The sequence below is a fragment of the Myotis brandtii genome, unplaced genomic scaffold (assembly GCF_000412655.1).
Source record: "Myotis brandtii unplaced genomic scaffold, ASM41265v1 scaffold693, whole genome shotgun sequence".
NCBI classification, from domain to species: Eukaryota; Metazoa; Chordata; class Mammalia; order Chiroptera; family Vespertilionidae; genus Myotis; species Myotis brandtii.
Window position 1 is genome coordinate 2,128,841 of NW_005370710.1, and position 15,202 is coordinate 2,144,042.

The 15,202-nt window shown below is 58.8% G+C and overlaps 1 protein-coding gene across 1 annotated transcript in view; it reads left to right on the forward strand.

Moving 5' to 3' along the window:
• EDEM1 (ER degradation enhancer, mannosidase alpha-like 1) overlaps positions 1-15,202 on the forward strand; it is a gene marked incomplete at its 5' end in the record, with an annotated part of 22,949 nt that overhangs the window by 5,685 nt on the left and 2,062 nt on the right. The window contains 9 exons of the mRNA XM_005881922.2: positions 3,315-3,387; positions 6,737-6,840; positions 8,084-8,255; positions 9,365-9,548; positions 10,328-10,502; positions 12,169-12,289; positions 12,699-12,869; positions 13,771-13,844; positions 14,595-14,691. Of these exons, the coding sequence (XP_005881984.1) occupies positions 3,315-3,387; positions 6,737-6,840; positions 8,084-8,255; positions 9,365-9,548; positions 10,328-10,502; positions 12,169-12,289; positions 12,699-12,869; positions 13,771-13,844; positions 14,595-14,691 (1,171 nt within the window). The remainder of the gene's footprint in view (positions 1-3,314; positions 3,388-6,736; positions 6,841-8,083; positions 8,256-9,364; positions 9,549-10,327; positions 10,503-12,168; positions 12,290-12,698; positions 12,870-13,770; positions 13,845-14,594; positions 14,692-15,202) is intronic.

Genomic DNA, 15,202 nt, shown 5'->3' on the forward strand with positions numbered 1-15,202 from the left:
TAGCCTCTGCCTGAGGCTACCCAGCAGGAGCTCAGCTGTGAAGGAATGCAAGCTGCTGTGGGGCCTTGGACCAGCTGCGGTTGGTTAGGTAATTTTCAGATTGTAAAGGGCCAGGCCTTTCATATGCAAAAGCCGGCGCACAGCTTGGGTGGGGCGGGGTCCCAGGGGATCAACAGGGCGGAGCAAGCAGCTATGGCTGCTCCTCAGTCCTGCCCTAAGAGGCCCCACTTCTCAGTGTCCCAGTAATCGCTGCAAGCACCTCTGAGAGAAAGCCGCCCTCGAGGTCCGACCGCTGCCAGACAGTCTAGCCTCTCCCCGAATGAGTCTGGGTCCCCAGAGACTCGCCCGGAACTGGAGTTCAGAGCAGTCGGGAGCTTGAGACTCCCTCCCGATTGAAAAAGACAAACCGTGTCCTCAGCAACCAGTGCCTCCGTACCTCTGCACTTTACTTAGACACTGCACCTCCTCTGAGTCTCGGTATGCTTTTCTCTTTCCTTCTAGTTGTAGAATTTCCACTCAGCCAGCCTTCCTGTGGTTCTGGATGATGCCTGTTTTATCTTTTAGTTGTATTTTTGGAAGGCAGCTATGCTCACCACTATACCATTAGTTGTATTTTTGAAGTGGTTGTGCAAGGCAGCAATTTCCGGTGTTTACCTATGCCGCCATCTTGGTTTTCTCGTGGACAGCAATTCGATAGAAAAGAAGTAAAAGTTTGAACAAACGCCTTAGATCTCTGAGTGGACTGAGTGGCGAGAAGGGACCACCCCGGTCATTGCGAGCACGTGTTTGCACTGTAACAACGTGTTATTGTTCATTGTAGTGACAGCTTGGACATTGGATCCAAAAGTATTTTAAAACTGGGTCCGGCCCTTGCTGGTGTGGCTCAGTGGATAGAGCGTCGGCCTGCAGACTGAAGGGTCCCAGGTTTGATTCCGGTCAAGGGCACATGCCCAGGTTGCGGGCTCGATCCCCAGTGGGGGGCGTGCAGGAGGCAGCCAATCAATGATTCTCTCTCATCATTGATGTTTCTCTCTCTCTCTCCCTCTCCCTTCATCTCTGAAATCAATAAAAAATAAAATAAAACTGGGCCGGTTTTAGTTGTAGCCTGGGAGGAAAGGCACAGTAAGACCTGGGGCGGTGGGCAGTGATGGGCATGGGAGGGCCTTCCACGCTGCGCGGGTGGCCAGGGAGGTCCGTAGGACTCGCTAGCTGGATGCCAAGGGGAGAGGGACCATTTCTGAGGGGGTGGGTGGCTGGAGGCCTCTCGGTTTCCGAGCAGCAGAGCCGTGTGGCTCAGCATCGACGCCCAACAGTCTGGGTCGGCAGGCTGCACCTGAGCATGTCCCTGCCTGCCTTGACCTCCACCTTTGCACACGTGTGCCTCTCGGAGGCATGCCCTCGAGGGGCTTGCTGTAACCCCGGCTCCCGTCTGCGATCCTGGACGTTCACAGAGAGCGTGGACGCAGCGGGAGCAGGCAGCAGCGTCCCTCGGCCGTGTGGCGCCTGGTTCGTGGCTTGTGAGGGACGAGATGGCCCTGTGCCTAGACAGCCTTCTGCACAAGCTCGTTTTTAACAACAGACCCAGCCCTGGCCGGGCGGCTCAGGTGGTGGGAGCATCGTCCTGTGCACCAAAAGGTTGAGGGTTCGATTCCCAGTCAGGGCACATACCTAGGTTACAGGTTCGATCCCCTGTTGGGGTTTGTACAGGAGGCAACCATCTCTCTCTCCCTTTCTCTCTCAAATCAATGGAAACATGTCTTTGGGTGAGGATTTCAATAGATAAGGAAGAAGGTAGATCGAGATAAGACATGGGCCTGAAGCCTTGCTGTGCGGTCTGTCCCAGGTTAAGTGGCAGAACAGGTCAAGCACAGCAGCGGGGGCTTGAGACCAGAGGGCGTGGTGAGCGGCCTCCTGCTTCCGGTCAGCCCCATCGCGTGTCCCAGGAGGAGGGAACGTGGTCTGGGGTTGATGGGAGACGCCAGGACACCAGTGACGACGAGACTGGGCTCTCACTCTGGTCCTTAAACAGTCGCCGATGCCCTAACCAGTTTGGCTCAGTGGATAGAGCATCAGCCTGCGGACTGAAAGGTCCCAGGTTCGATTCCGGTCAAGGGCATGTACCTTGGTTGCGGGCACATCCCCAGTAGGGGGTGTGCAGGAGGCAGCTGGTCAATGTTTCTAGCTCTCTATCCCTCTCCCTTCCTCTCTGTAAAAAATCAATAAAATATATTTTAAAAAAAAAAACAAACAGTCGCCGGTTTCCCCCCTGGATTCCATCTTTTCGAACTTCTGTGGTTCCTCTCTGGGTTGGGGGGATGGGACAGAGAATCCCTGAGCCCAGACCTTGTCCAGCTGCCCTGAGACAGCGCTGTTTCCCCCTCCCTGCCCTCCGGGCGCACGCACTGCTGTCCCTGCCAGAGCCTGTTATGCAGAACTGCCCTCCTGCCCAGCGGCCTCACCCTCCCTGCAGCCCTGACGCTGGGTCTCCAGGTGGTTTCAGAAAGGGGAGCGGGCGTGGCTCCATGGCTGAGCATCGACCTAGGAACCAGGAGGTCAGGGTTCGATTCCTGGTCAGGGCACATGCCCGGGTTGTGGGCTTAGTCCCCAGTAGGGGGCGTGCATGAGGCAGCTGATCAGTGACTCTCTCATCATCGATGTTTCTCTCTCTCTCTGTCTCTCCCTCTCCCTTCCTCTCTGAAGTCAATAAAAATATTTAAAAAAATAAAATAAAACAGAAAGGGGAGCGGTGTTGAGGGGGGCAGGGGTGTGCTGCACAAGTGACGCAGCTCCTGCCCTGGTCGTGCCACAGCCATTCTCAGCCTCCAGAGGCGATGGGCTTTGGGGTGAGTGTGGGTGAAGCACGGCATGAAGTTTGTGTGTTCCCCGAACCCAGGACGCTGAGATGCTGAGACTGCGCTGGGGGGTCGCTCCTCTCTGGGTGTGGCCGGCTGGGGGGGCGGACTTCCCAGCTAGAGGCTGCGGGCAGGCATCGGGCAGGGCTCCCCTCTCTGCTCCTAAGGATCTCAAGCCAGAGCTGCTTGAAGCTGAACGGAGAGAGCGCTTACGGCCATGAAACGGCACCCGAGACGGCAGGTGCCTGGGCGCCGTCCCTGACTCCCGCTGGGGTCTCCCTCCTCCATAGTGTCAGCGGCGCGGCTGTTCTGGGCCGGCCTGTGAGGGAGCGAGGCCTCCGCACTGACCCGCCCTGATAGTCCCGGGTCCATGAGCGTGGCCAGCAGGTCTCGCGGCTGATGGGTGTTGGGTTCACTGCCCTTCTTTCTCCTGTAACACAGGCGCCTTTGTTTCTCTCTCAGCTCCAACCTGAACATCAATGACGTCCTGGGCAATTACTCGCTGACGCTCGTGGACGCGCTGGACACGCTGGCAGTAAGTACCCGGCCTCGCTGTGCTTTTAATTCATCAAGAGGTTTTGGGGTGTTACCCCTAGCTCCCCGCCAGGATGGGGATTCCAGGAAACCTGATACTCACCATACATTCCCAGCTTTCATAACTGTTGTTTCTGTTTTTAATATATTTGTATTGATTTCAGAGAGGAAGGGAGAGAGAGATAGAAACATCGATGATGAGAGAGAATCATGGATCGGCTGCCTCCTGCATGACCCCTACTGGGCGTGCAACCAGAGCGTGTGCCCTGACCGGGAATTGAATCGTGACCTCCTGGTTCATAGGTTGGTGCTCAGCCACGGAGCCACACCAGCCAGGCCTTACCTGTTTTTTCTTTTCATGGCCTTGACGCCCAGAGCAAGAAAAGTATTGCAGGTGAAACGAGGGAAAATGTGATGATTTGGGGGAGACCTATTTTTCTCCCAGTGTCTCACTATTTTATTGCCTCCAAGAGTCAAAAGAGCATTTTGTTAGTGCCCATAGTGACCTAACCTTCACAGCAGGAAAAAGAAGGTTTCAGGAGGAAAAGACGCCAGCTGAGGGTTGGTCAGTCCCTGACCCTGTGCGGCCCTGAGCCCAGGCCTCTGCCATGGCCTGTCCTCGCTGCCCGTGCTCTGGACAGACCCACGGGCTCCCCTCGTGCTACCTGTGTCCCCCATTGACCGGGAACAGGAGGCCTTTGACCGGCTGCAGGGCAGGTGGGGCGTGAGCTCTGTGGCAGGTGCTCATTGCCAGGCCTCCCAGCCTCTGCCACCTGGTGCGGCTCCCAGGGGACGGCTCCGATCTCTCCCTGCGTGTCCAGCAAGCCTTTGCCCTTAGCACCTCCTCCTGTGGTCTGAGCTTGTGAGGGGGTGAAGCGTGGGGAGTGAGTTGTGCAATGCTGGCGAGGTTTGCATCAGCGCCGGCCAGCGCGTTGCTCGAAGGAGAGGTGCCAGCACGGGCCGGAGCTGGAGAGCTCATTTGCATTCCACGGCCCGTCTAATGGGGGAGCCGGGGTGGAGCTGCCCGGCTGGGGCTGCCAAGCACTTGTCTCCCAGGATCTCCTCCTGCATCTATGACTCCACTCCCTCGTCCGCCATCGCCCACCCCATGTGCCCAGACCAGTCCGTTCAGCCCTCGGAGGACTGACCTGTCGAAGATAACAGGCTGACTCAGCCACAAGTGTTGCTTAACAAAGTCCCAGGACGCCTGCGCAGCTGTGAAAGCCCCGCCCGCGCCCTGCGTGCCTCCATCCCCCCGCCGTTCAGGGCCTTCTCCTTGTCATTCACCGCACTCTCCACGTCTAGAGCAAGTGTGTGTGCAAAAGTGACTTTCTGCTGCGCCAGCCTTTCCCAGCACAGACTCCAAGGGCATCCTCTTTGAACGGAGAAGTCTGTCCCCAGGGAACTTGCGGAAGTCTGCACGTCTGTCCCAGGGCTGGGAGCCATAGCGCACGCCGGCATCTTAGAGGCGCTGACAAGTCCCGCAGTCCGGACCCGTCTTCCTCCCCCGTCCAGACCAGCCGGAGAGAGGGCCTCGGACCTGCTGGCTGATCTGACTGCAGTGGCCAGTGACCGTCGCCACTTCTTCACCTTCCCCTTGACCTGAGATCAGACCGGCAGCTGCAGCTGCCAACAGACAGAGGTGCTGCCCAACATCTGGAAGGAAGCAGGCCTCTGTGGTTTCCATTGTACAACATCCGGCCTCTGCTGGGCTTTTGCTTCTGTTGAGGTTTCCTCTCTGCTAACATGTCAGAGAGGCTCCCACAGGTGTGCAGCTGGGCCCTGGGAGACAGGATCTCCTGGCCGGGCCGGCCGAAGGCAGCCGCAGCGCAATGGCGCCATCTTTTACAAAGAAAGAGCATGCAGCCCAGAGCCAAGCCGCCTGTACGCGCTCTGCCTGTGGCAGGGAGGGGACAGCGAGGGGCAGAGGCCCGCAGACCGGGGAATGTTCGGGAATCAGGCACCTGAAAAATGTGTCTCAGAGACGGTTTGTGTTTCCTTGTTTTTTGTGTGTGTGTCCTTACGATGTCATCACAGTTCCAGGATTGTCATAAACATTTTTAAAATATATTTTTATTGATTTCAGAGAGAAAGGGAGAGAGAGAGAGACATCAGTGATGAGAGAATCATTGATCAGCTGCCTCCTGCACGCCCCCTACCGGGGATCAAGCCCGAAACCTGGGCATGTCCCCTTGACTAGAATCAAACCCTAGGGGGACCCTTCAGTCTGCTCTATCCACTGAGCCAAACCAGCGAGGGCTGTCGTAAACTTTTGAACAGCATGAAGGCATTTCATTTCTGATTAATCTAAAAAGTTTTGTGCCCAGTTTGCACTTCGCACGGAGAGAGCAGCTTGGTGTGACGTCATGCCCACTCATCCAATAGGGATCGGGGTTCGAGGCCTTTTTAAAAATATGTTTTTATTGATTATAGAGAAAGGGGAAGGGAGAGGGAGAGAGAGATAGAAACATCATTGACAGAGAAACATCGACTGGCTGCCTCCCGCACGCCCCCTACTGGGGATCGAGCCCCCACCCGGGCATGTGCCCTGACCAGGAATCAAAAGCGACCTCTTGGTTCATGGATGGAGCTCAACCACTGAGCCACACCGGCCGGGCTAGGGTATGTTTTTATTTATTTATTTATTTTTAAAATATATTTTATTTTATTTTTTACAGAGAGAAAGGGAGAGGGACCGAGAGTTAGAAACATCGATGAGAGAGAAACATCGATCAGCTGCCTCCTGCACACTCCCCACCGGGGATGTGCCCACAACCAAGGCACATGCCCCTGACCGGAATCGAACCTGCGACCCTTGAGTCTGCAGGCTGACGCTCTATCCACTGAGCCACACCGGCCGGGCTAGGGTATGTTTTTAAAGGGACCGAGCTGATTGTCTCTTGTGTTTTGTTTGTTTTGAATGTCACTGGACTTGTGCTTTGCTCCAAAAGATAACACTTGTATTTCTCCGCGCACGTAAACAACCGTGTCGCAAGCCACCGTCGTTTCCGGGTGTTTGGGTGCCGGGCTCCCAGCTCCGAGCTGTCCGTGTGTTTGAGGAGCAAGAGGGAAGGTCGCAGTTTCGTTTCTTCCGTTTGGGGGTGGGTGTTTCCTTGTTCCCAGGATTCGGGAACTCTGATACCTGAGTGAGGGGAAGGGGGAGGGAGGGGCTGATGGCGTCCGAGGAACGATGCTCAGTGTTACCTTTGCAGACGTGATTGCTGAGTTGGAGGCCGGGGCTGGCCAGGTGTCCTCGGAGATGCCCCAGAGCTCACTGGGTTTCACCAGGTGCAGCGGGGGAGGGTGTGGCCCCGCCCCTGGGTCCTTCAGCCCCGCCCCCTCTGTTACAGATCATGGGAAATTCATCTGAGTTCCAGAAGGCGGTCAAGTTGGTGATCAACACCGTGTCATTTGACAAAGATTCCACTGTGCAAGTCTTCGAGGCCACCATCAGGTAAGACAGCAGGTGAAATGCCGGCGGGCTGCCTCTGTGTGGGAGAGAATCACTCCCGAGAGGTCCTCCCGCCGCGAGATCGGGGCAGAGGCCACGGAGGCCGCGTGTAACTGCATTTTGGACTGACCAGAAAGACACAGGCTTTGACGGAGGTGTGAGGGGAGTCCCTCTCAGGCGGGTCTGGGCTTGCTTCCTTCCCTGGCGGTGTCCTGGGAAACCCCTGGGAATTTCTGAAGGAAATGAGCGCCCCATCTCCGCTGCCACCACGGAGGGAGGAGCCCTGCTGACCGTCTGGGTGTGGCTCCTCCTTGCGTTTGTGTCACTAACACGGTGGCGCGTGTTCTGCACCCAGTTTTGTATCTTGCCTGTTTAGCTCGATATATTATGACTATTTTTCTATGTCGTTTAAACTTTTTTTAAAAATATATTTTTATTGATTTCAGAGAGGAAGGGAGAGGGAGAGAGAGATGGAAACATCAATGATGAGAGAGAATCACTGATCGGCTGCCTCCTGCACGCCCCTGGCTGGGGATGGAGCCCACAACCCGGGCCTGTGCCCTGACAGGGAATCGAACTGTGACCTCCTGGTTCCTAGGTCCATGCTCAACCACTGAGCCACGCCGGCCAGGCTCATTTAAACTTTTTGAAATTGTATTACTGCATAATATTCCAGAGGTCACATTAAAATTGTGAAAGCGTTCATTCTGAAAAAAAGTCACAGTCCACTTCAGATCCCTGGAGGGGACACAGCGCTTACCTGGGGCCTCCCCCTGGGAGCAGGTCTCCTCCTTCCTCGCCTCCTTGGACGGGTTGGAGAATAATTCATCATTGCTCGGCGGCCCGAGCAAAAGATTTCGTCTGTGTTGTGTTGCCGGTTCTGTTTCTTAGGAGCCACGTGTTCCCCCCAGTGAGGGGAGCCAGTGTGATGTCTTAGCATAAAGGTCACGTTGGCTGAGAGCCATTCGATCGCGCCCTGCCCCCGGCTGAGGCGGTGGGATGACAGACCTCGGCGTTACTTCCCGTGGCCTCATCCCCGGGACCCCCAGATGAAGGCCCCGTTACTCCCTTTCAGTAAAAGTGGGTGAACGAGGAGCAGGCGGTTCTTATCGGCTGGGAAGAACCTCGGGAGGCCCGAGTCCGCCCGCCCGAGCCCAGGCAGGTTGCAGGCTCTGTCTCTCGAACGGGGTTGTGCGTGTTCACAGCCAACGTGATGCTGCCGTTTCTGTGTCCCTCCTGTCACCAGGGTCCTGGGCAGCCTCCTGTCCGCCCACCGGATAATCACGGACTCCAAGCAGCCCTTCGGCGACATGACCATCAAGGACTATGACAACGAGCTGCTGCACATGGCGCACGACCTGGCCGTGCGGCTCCTGCCGGCCTTTGAAAACACCAAGACGGGGATTCCCTATCCCCGGGTAGGCTGGCCGGCTCCCGCCGTCTCCCTGAATGAAAATCTCTGTTAGCAACGTATCTGGGGGGAGGAAAGGGGCTGATATACAAGGGACAGCTGTGTCTTTGAGAGAATCGGCCCTAAATACGATGTAGACGTTTTCCATTCTTCTGGCACTTACTGAGCACCTATGTGTGCTGGCGTACAGCACATACCTGCCGTAATCCTCCTCCCCAGGACGGAGCTATGTTCCTGGCTCAGCATTGTCCCTCCACGGGTGGGGTTTATACCCCCGGCTGCAAGCCGTGTGGGGTGTGCCTTCATTTCCCCTGGGGTCCGTCTCCCCGAGACCCTCCCGTGGCTGCTGTAGGAGCTGGTGACTGTCATGTGACCGCTCCCCACGGTTGCTTCCCCGTGAAGCCTGCACAGATAGCACATTTGCTGCTGGTTTAAATGCAAGACCTGGAGTGAGAGTCCACCCCTGCGGGTCTGATTCCCCGAGCCCACGACTCCCCTGGGACTTGAGTCAGCCGCTTGGGCCCCCGGCAGGGAGTGGCCAGGCCCCGGCGCCACGGTGACGGAGCGGTCTGTCCCGCCTCGCTGCCTCCTTTCTCCCCAGTCTGAGCAGGAGTGAGCCCCGAGAGCTCCCGCAGACCAGTAAGTGACTGCACAGCGGCCTCGTCTCCCGCACCGGCCTCTCCTTTGTGTCTTTGCTGATCCGGAGCTGATCCCGGCCAGGCAGGAGGCGGAGGCAGCGAGCTGACTCACCGTAATTCAGTCTAGGGGCGGGGCCTCGCCTGCTGGCCCTGCGGGTTCCTTGAGTTTTGCCGCAACGCCCCCCCCCTTTTTTTTTAAAGACTTTTATTGATTTCAGAGAGGAAGGGAGAGGGAGAGAGACAGAAACATCAATGATGAGAGAGAATCACCGGCCGGCTGCCCCCTTACTCCCCACACCAGGAATCGAGCCTGCAACCCAGGCATGTGCCGCACTCCCCACACCAGGAATTGAGCCTGAAACCCGGGCATGTGCCCTGACCAGGAATCGAACTGTGACCTCTTGGTTCATAGGTCGACGCTCAACCACTGAGCGATGTCGCCTGGGCACCACGAACCTCTGTCTCTTCCCATCCGCAGGTGAACCTGAAGACGGGCGTCCCCCCCGACAGCAATAACGAGACCTGCACGGCCGGCGCCGGGTCCCTGCTGGTGGAGTTCGGGATGCTGAGCCGGCTGCTGGGGGACTCCACGTTCGAGTGGGTGGCCCGCCGCGCGGTGAAGGCCCTGTGGAGCCTCCGGAGCAGCGGCACGGGGCTGCTAGGTGTGTGCGCCTTCTCAGCCATGGGGCTGCGCACCTGGGCCCCGACCCTCCCCTTCTCCAGCCATGGGGCTGCGCACCTGGGCCCCGACCCTCCCCTTCTCAGCCATGGGGCTGTGCACCTGGGCCCCGACCCTCCCCTTCTCAGCCATGGGGCTGTGCACCTGGGCCCCGACCCTCCCCTTCTCAGCCATGGGGCTGTGCACCTGGGCCCCGACCCTCCCCTTCTCAGCCATGGGGCTGTGCACCTGGGCCCCGACCCTCCCCTTCTCAGCCATGGGGCTGTGCACCTGGGCCCCGACCCTCCCCTTCTCAGCCATGGGGCTGTGCACCTGGGCCCCGACCCTCCCCTTCTCAGCCATGGGGCTGTGCACCCCCCTTCTCCAGCCATGGGGCTGTGCACCTGGGCCCCGTCCCTCCCCTTCTCAGCCATGGGGCTGCGCACCTGGGCCCCGACCCTCCCTCTTCTCTGGGGCTCCCTCCTCTCCTCCGCTTGTACCATTGAATCTGAAAAGTGACCACTCGGCGATCGGCCCTCGGTGTCTGCCCCGCCCAGTGTCCTCCTGGGACTTTGCTTAGAGGACGGTTGTGAGGTTCGATGGGAAAAGCAAATAACACCGTTTCCGCCATGTTGGCATCAGCGGTCAGGCTCCTGCGGCCGAGCTGCCTTGGGACTGAGGACAGTTTGAGGGCCCAGCTCCTGCCGGGGGTGCTCGGTGCAGGGGCCCCGGAGGGTCTGCCCCCAACAGCGGGAGCCTGACCCACTCCGTTCGTTTCCACAGGCAACGTCGTCAACATTCAGACGGGCCACTGGGTGGGCAAGCAGAGCGGCCTGGGCGCGGGGCTGGACTCCTTCTACGAGTACCTCCTCAAGTCCTACATCCTCTTCGGGGAGAAGGAGGACCTGGACATGTTCAACGCTGCCTACCACAGCATCCAGAGCTACCTGCGCAGGGGGTACGTCCACGCCGCGCCCGCTGCCTGGGCGCCACGCCCGCTGCCCCATCCCAGTGCAAATCCCCAGGCCCCGTTGGCCTCTGCGCCTTGTCGAGGCCGGTCGAGCTGGACAGTCCCCTTCCAGGTGCACACGGTGGCCAGAGCCGCTGACTGTCGGCTGGAGGTCTCGGCAACTCGGGCCTCTTGTAAGCGGCTCCTGGCAGCTTCCCTCAGAGAGAGAGACCATGTGCTTTCGTGACCTAATCTCAGTGACAGACTGGCACTGCCTGCGTCTGATCACACAGCCGGCCGGGCAGTGGGAAGGGCCACCCAGGGCGGCTCGGAGGCAGGGCCGGGACCGTCGGAGCCTGGCTGCCACGAGTGCCACAGCCTGCGCCTCACGGCTCTCAGGAGACGGCTGTCTGTCGTGCAAGGCGGTTGCCGAGTCACTGGACCCTTTACTTGCCAGAGAGTTGCTAGGGTTGGCCTTGCGCCTGCTGAGAGCCAGGGCGTGGCCACAGCCCTCCCGCTGCCGGGCTAAACCTGCCTCCTCTGCTGCCTCTCAGCAGTGCATCCAGGTGGCGGCTGCTGGCCTCTCCCCTGACATCACTGATGTCTCTCGCTCAGGGCGCCCGCCTGGACCCGTCCCCACAGTGGCTGCCGTGGGAGCCACCGCGAGTGCTGTCCCGCCAACAGACTGTTTGGCTGGAGCTCAGCCACTTTCACTTTTTTGGGGAGGGAGCAGTTTTTATTGATTTTTAGAGAGGGAGGGAGGGAGAGAAACATTGATGTGAGAGAGGTACATCCATCCGTTGCCTCTTGCATGTGCCCCAACTGGGAATCGAACCCTCAACCTTCCGGTACATGGAACGATGCTCCAACCCACTGAGCCGCACCGGCCGGGCACCGTTTTTACTTTTTAAAGCCCCAAACGGAACTGAGGAGCCAGCCCTTGGGCAGCTGGCTTGGGTGTGTGCCTGCAGCCCGGGGCGTGGGGCCTGACCAGGGGAGAGACGCTGTTTATGCAGAAGTAGCCAGGCCTCCCACGCAGGTCACACCCATGCAGAACTGCTGTACGCCCCGTGCCCTGCGTGGCCTGTCCTTACGCTGCATGTCCCAGTGCTTCCTGCAGAGGCTGTGAGCCGGGCTGCTCCGCGGCCGAGTTCCGACTTCATGCTCATTCAGGTGTTACCTGTGAGGCGCTAGTATCGAGGGAGAGGCAGAGCCTTAAAGAGGGGTAGGATGTATTTGATGACTTTTTTAAAAATATATTTTTATTGATTTCAGAGAGGAAGGGTGAAGGAGAGAGAAAGAGAAACATCAATGATGAGAGAGAATCACTGATTGTCTGCCTCCTGCCTGCCCCCTACTGGGGATCAAACCCCCGCAACCAGGGCATGTGCCCTTGACCAGAATTGAACCTGGGACCTTTCAGTCCGCAGGCCAACACTCTACCCACTGGGCCAAACCGGCTAGGGCTGAAAGCCAGTTTTTAGAATTTTTGTACAAATGACCAAAGCCATTGAGTTGGCCAGGAAAAGGTGAGATAAATAAAATTCTAAAAAAAGGGGGGGTGGGGGGCGGTAGGAGGAAGGTTCTTGCCGACGCCATTGAAGTGGAACTCGGGCCGCAGGGGGATGGGCCGCCTGTCACCGTCCTCTCTCACCCTGCCCTCTGCTCGCCGCAGCCGGGAAGCCTGCAACGAGGGCGAAGGGGACCCCCCGCTGTACGTCAACGTGGACATGTTCAGCGGGCGGCTGATGAACACGTGGATGGACTCGCTGCAGGCCTTCTTCCCGGGGCTGCAGGTACCGCCGCCCTCCCTGACACGCACGTGGGGGCGCTGGTCCTCCTTCCTTCGGCCGCGGGCTCCCCGGCTCCTTCGGATTCAGGAGGGCAATGGCAGGACGTATCTCGGTGGTTCTTTCTGTTGGTGGAGTTAGTTCCAAAATGTTGGAGCCACAGATAAGCGGGAAGCCGTGCCCGAAAAGTGGCCCAGTGTCGTGTTTGGGTGGCCCCTCGGCTGTCTTGTCCGTGATCACAGCGAAGCCCTGGCCGGTGCCGTGCCCGTCCTCCTGGCACTGATGCCCCGAGGGAGGCCTCTCCTGCTCTGGGTGCTACTTTGGGGTTGTCTCCAGCCCAGGGTGGGTATGGGTGGGGGAGGGAAAGCCAGAGCCGTGGGCCAGCGTCCTAGCCCGGCGGCCGGTGCCTCCGCAGGTCCTGATAGGAGACGTGGAAGATGCCATCTGCCTGCACGCCTTCTACTACGCCATCTGGAAGCGCTACGGGGCGCTCCCCGAGCGGTACAACTGGCAGCTGCAGGCCCCCGACGTCTTCTTCTACCCGCTGCGGCCAGAGCTGGTGGAGTCCACCTACCTCCTCTACCAGGTGCGGTCTGGTCCCGCCGCAGCCGGGGCGCCTGGGGGCCTGGTTCTCGGGGAACCCCTGCTGGTTGGTGTGGGCTCTCTTGTTTCCTGCCGTTCTGACAGTGACCTGTCCAGGTGTCTACTGTCAAGGTCACTCGTGGTTCCACAGGGCGGGGACGGCTTGCAGGTTCAATCCCCGGCCTGGTCAGGGCAGGAGTGGGAGGGAGACAACCAGTCCATGTGTCTCTCATGTCGGTGCTTCTCTCTCTCTCTCTCTCTCTCTCTCTCTCTTCCCCTCCCTCCCTTCACTCTCTATAAAAAAAAATTAAAAAAACAAAAAGAAAACTATTCTCAGATGAGGATAAAAAAAAAAGATGACCCCCAACTGTGGAACCACTCGAGGGGAAGTCTCACCTTCCCAGCGAACCCTTCCCTGAGGGGCCTTCTCGGGCTGAGCTGGGGCAGTTGGAGGGCCGAGAGCAGCCTCCGTGGGGGACCTCACGAGGCTGTGAGGACTGGACGAGCTCCTGCTCCCTGTGCCCGAGGCACTGGCTTCTGGAGAGTTCTGCGGCAGCTGGACACTGGCTTGCTCTCAGAGATGGCGCTGGAGCGAGGCCGGGCATGTGGCTCAGGAAGGCGGGCGGGGAGCGGCCCTGCCCAGAGCGGCTGTCTCCCCCTTAGCCAGGCCGTGGGGCCGACATGAGCTGACACTTAGCCCTGGACGCTGTGACCCTCAGGGGCCAGGCCCTGCGCCCGCCTCTGGCCGTGACTCATCACCAGACACCAGCAGCGCCGTGGCATGCCCACGTCCTGGGCCGCTGGCTCACGCTCTCTCCTCTGACACCGGCAGCCGCGACACTGCCGTGATGCCGCCGTGGCACGCCCACGTCCTGGGCCGCTGGCTCACGCTCTCTCCTCTCCAGGCGACCAAGAACCCCTTCTACCTCCACGTGGGCATGGACATCCTGCAGAGTCTGGAGAAGTACACGAAAGTCAAGTGAGTTTCCCAGCTCCCCGCTCCTGTCGGAATCGGGAACAGGTTCTGGCGCAGGTTCACGTAGAGGGCGGGTCACTGCTCTTGATTTTGTGGGGAAGTTGTTTCCTTTCTGTCAGCACCTGTCCATTCTAGGGGGTGGCTTTCTATTTCTTCACTGTTCTTGTCCGTGAGGCGCTGGCAGACTGTATTCTTTTTAAGTAACTCTTTCCCCTATTTCACACGTAAAACATACACTGTTACTCTCCCTGGAGTGCCCACGTGCAGAGCGGAGCACAGTCTTTAAGCCTGTGTGCTCATCGTCTTTATGTATTCATGTGTAACGTGTGTGTATGTATGTATTATGTAAAAAAAGCTATTTCCATTTTGTGACCCGCTTTTTTACCTAGCAGTGGTCCTGAGTATTTTTTATAAATTCCTGCCTTAGACTTTCCAAATGATACATCGGTTCTATAAATATTAGGATGAAAATGTTAATCAGTCCTGCATTCGTCCCAGCCACTTCTCGATGTCACGCATGCTCGGCACACCTGCCAGCACCCGCCCCGCTGCCCCCACTCACCTGGCGATTCAGCCGCCAAATCCATTTTTAAATGAATGCAGACGGGCTCGGCTAAGGCGGGCAGCGCTGGCACCGGGCGGAACCTGTTTGCCGTGGGCATGTGCTGAGGGGCTGGTGGTTCCGTGACTAGACTCGCGCTGCTTGGTGAGCGCGCACCCGAGGGAGCAGCAGGGCTGGCGGCTGTTTTGCAGGTGTGGGTACGCCACGCTGCACCACGTCATCGACAAGTCCAAGGAGGACCGGATGGAGAGCTTCTTCCTCAGCGAGACCTGCAAGTACCTGTACCTGGTACGTGCTGGGGGCTCCCCAGGAGAGAGCGGGGCCTGTGGGGCTGGCCTCTGACGGTGTGACCGTGGCCACAGGCACATGCTCATGTGTGTGCAGAGGCAGATGTCTGCACTGGAGGGACCGCGGGGAGCATAGCCCCCGCGTCTGCCATGTGAGAGGTGCAGACAGTTCTGGGGCTCCAGCCCAAGAATGGGGAGCACATGGGTTCATCCAAGGGTTCCGCGCACGGCCCAGGTTTGGGCCTTTGTCCTAGGCCTTGTGACTCTCTCGTGGGGGGTCGGGGGGACATCCTGCAGAGTCTGGAAGGTCAAGCAGAAGTGGTGACTCAGACTCGCAGCCGGGCTGGGACCACGGACGCCTTCCCAGCCTCGTGGGGGGTCGGGGGGGACATCTGAGGTCAAGCAGAAGTGGTGACGCAGACTCGCAGCTGGGCTGGGACCACGGACGCCTTCCCAGCCGCTTGTCCCTGGAAAGCGCGGCAGGCAGCTCCCCCCTGCTCCCCCCCCCACCC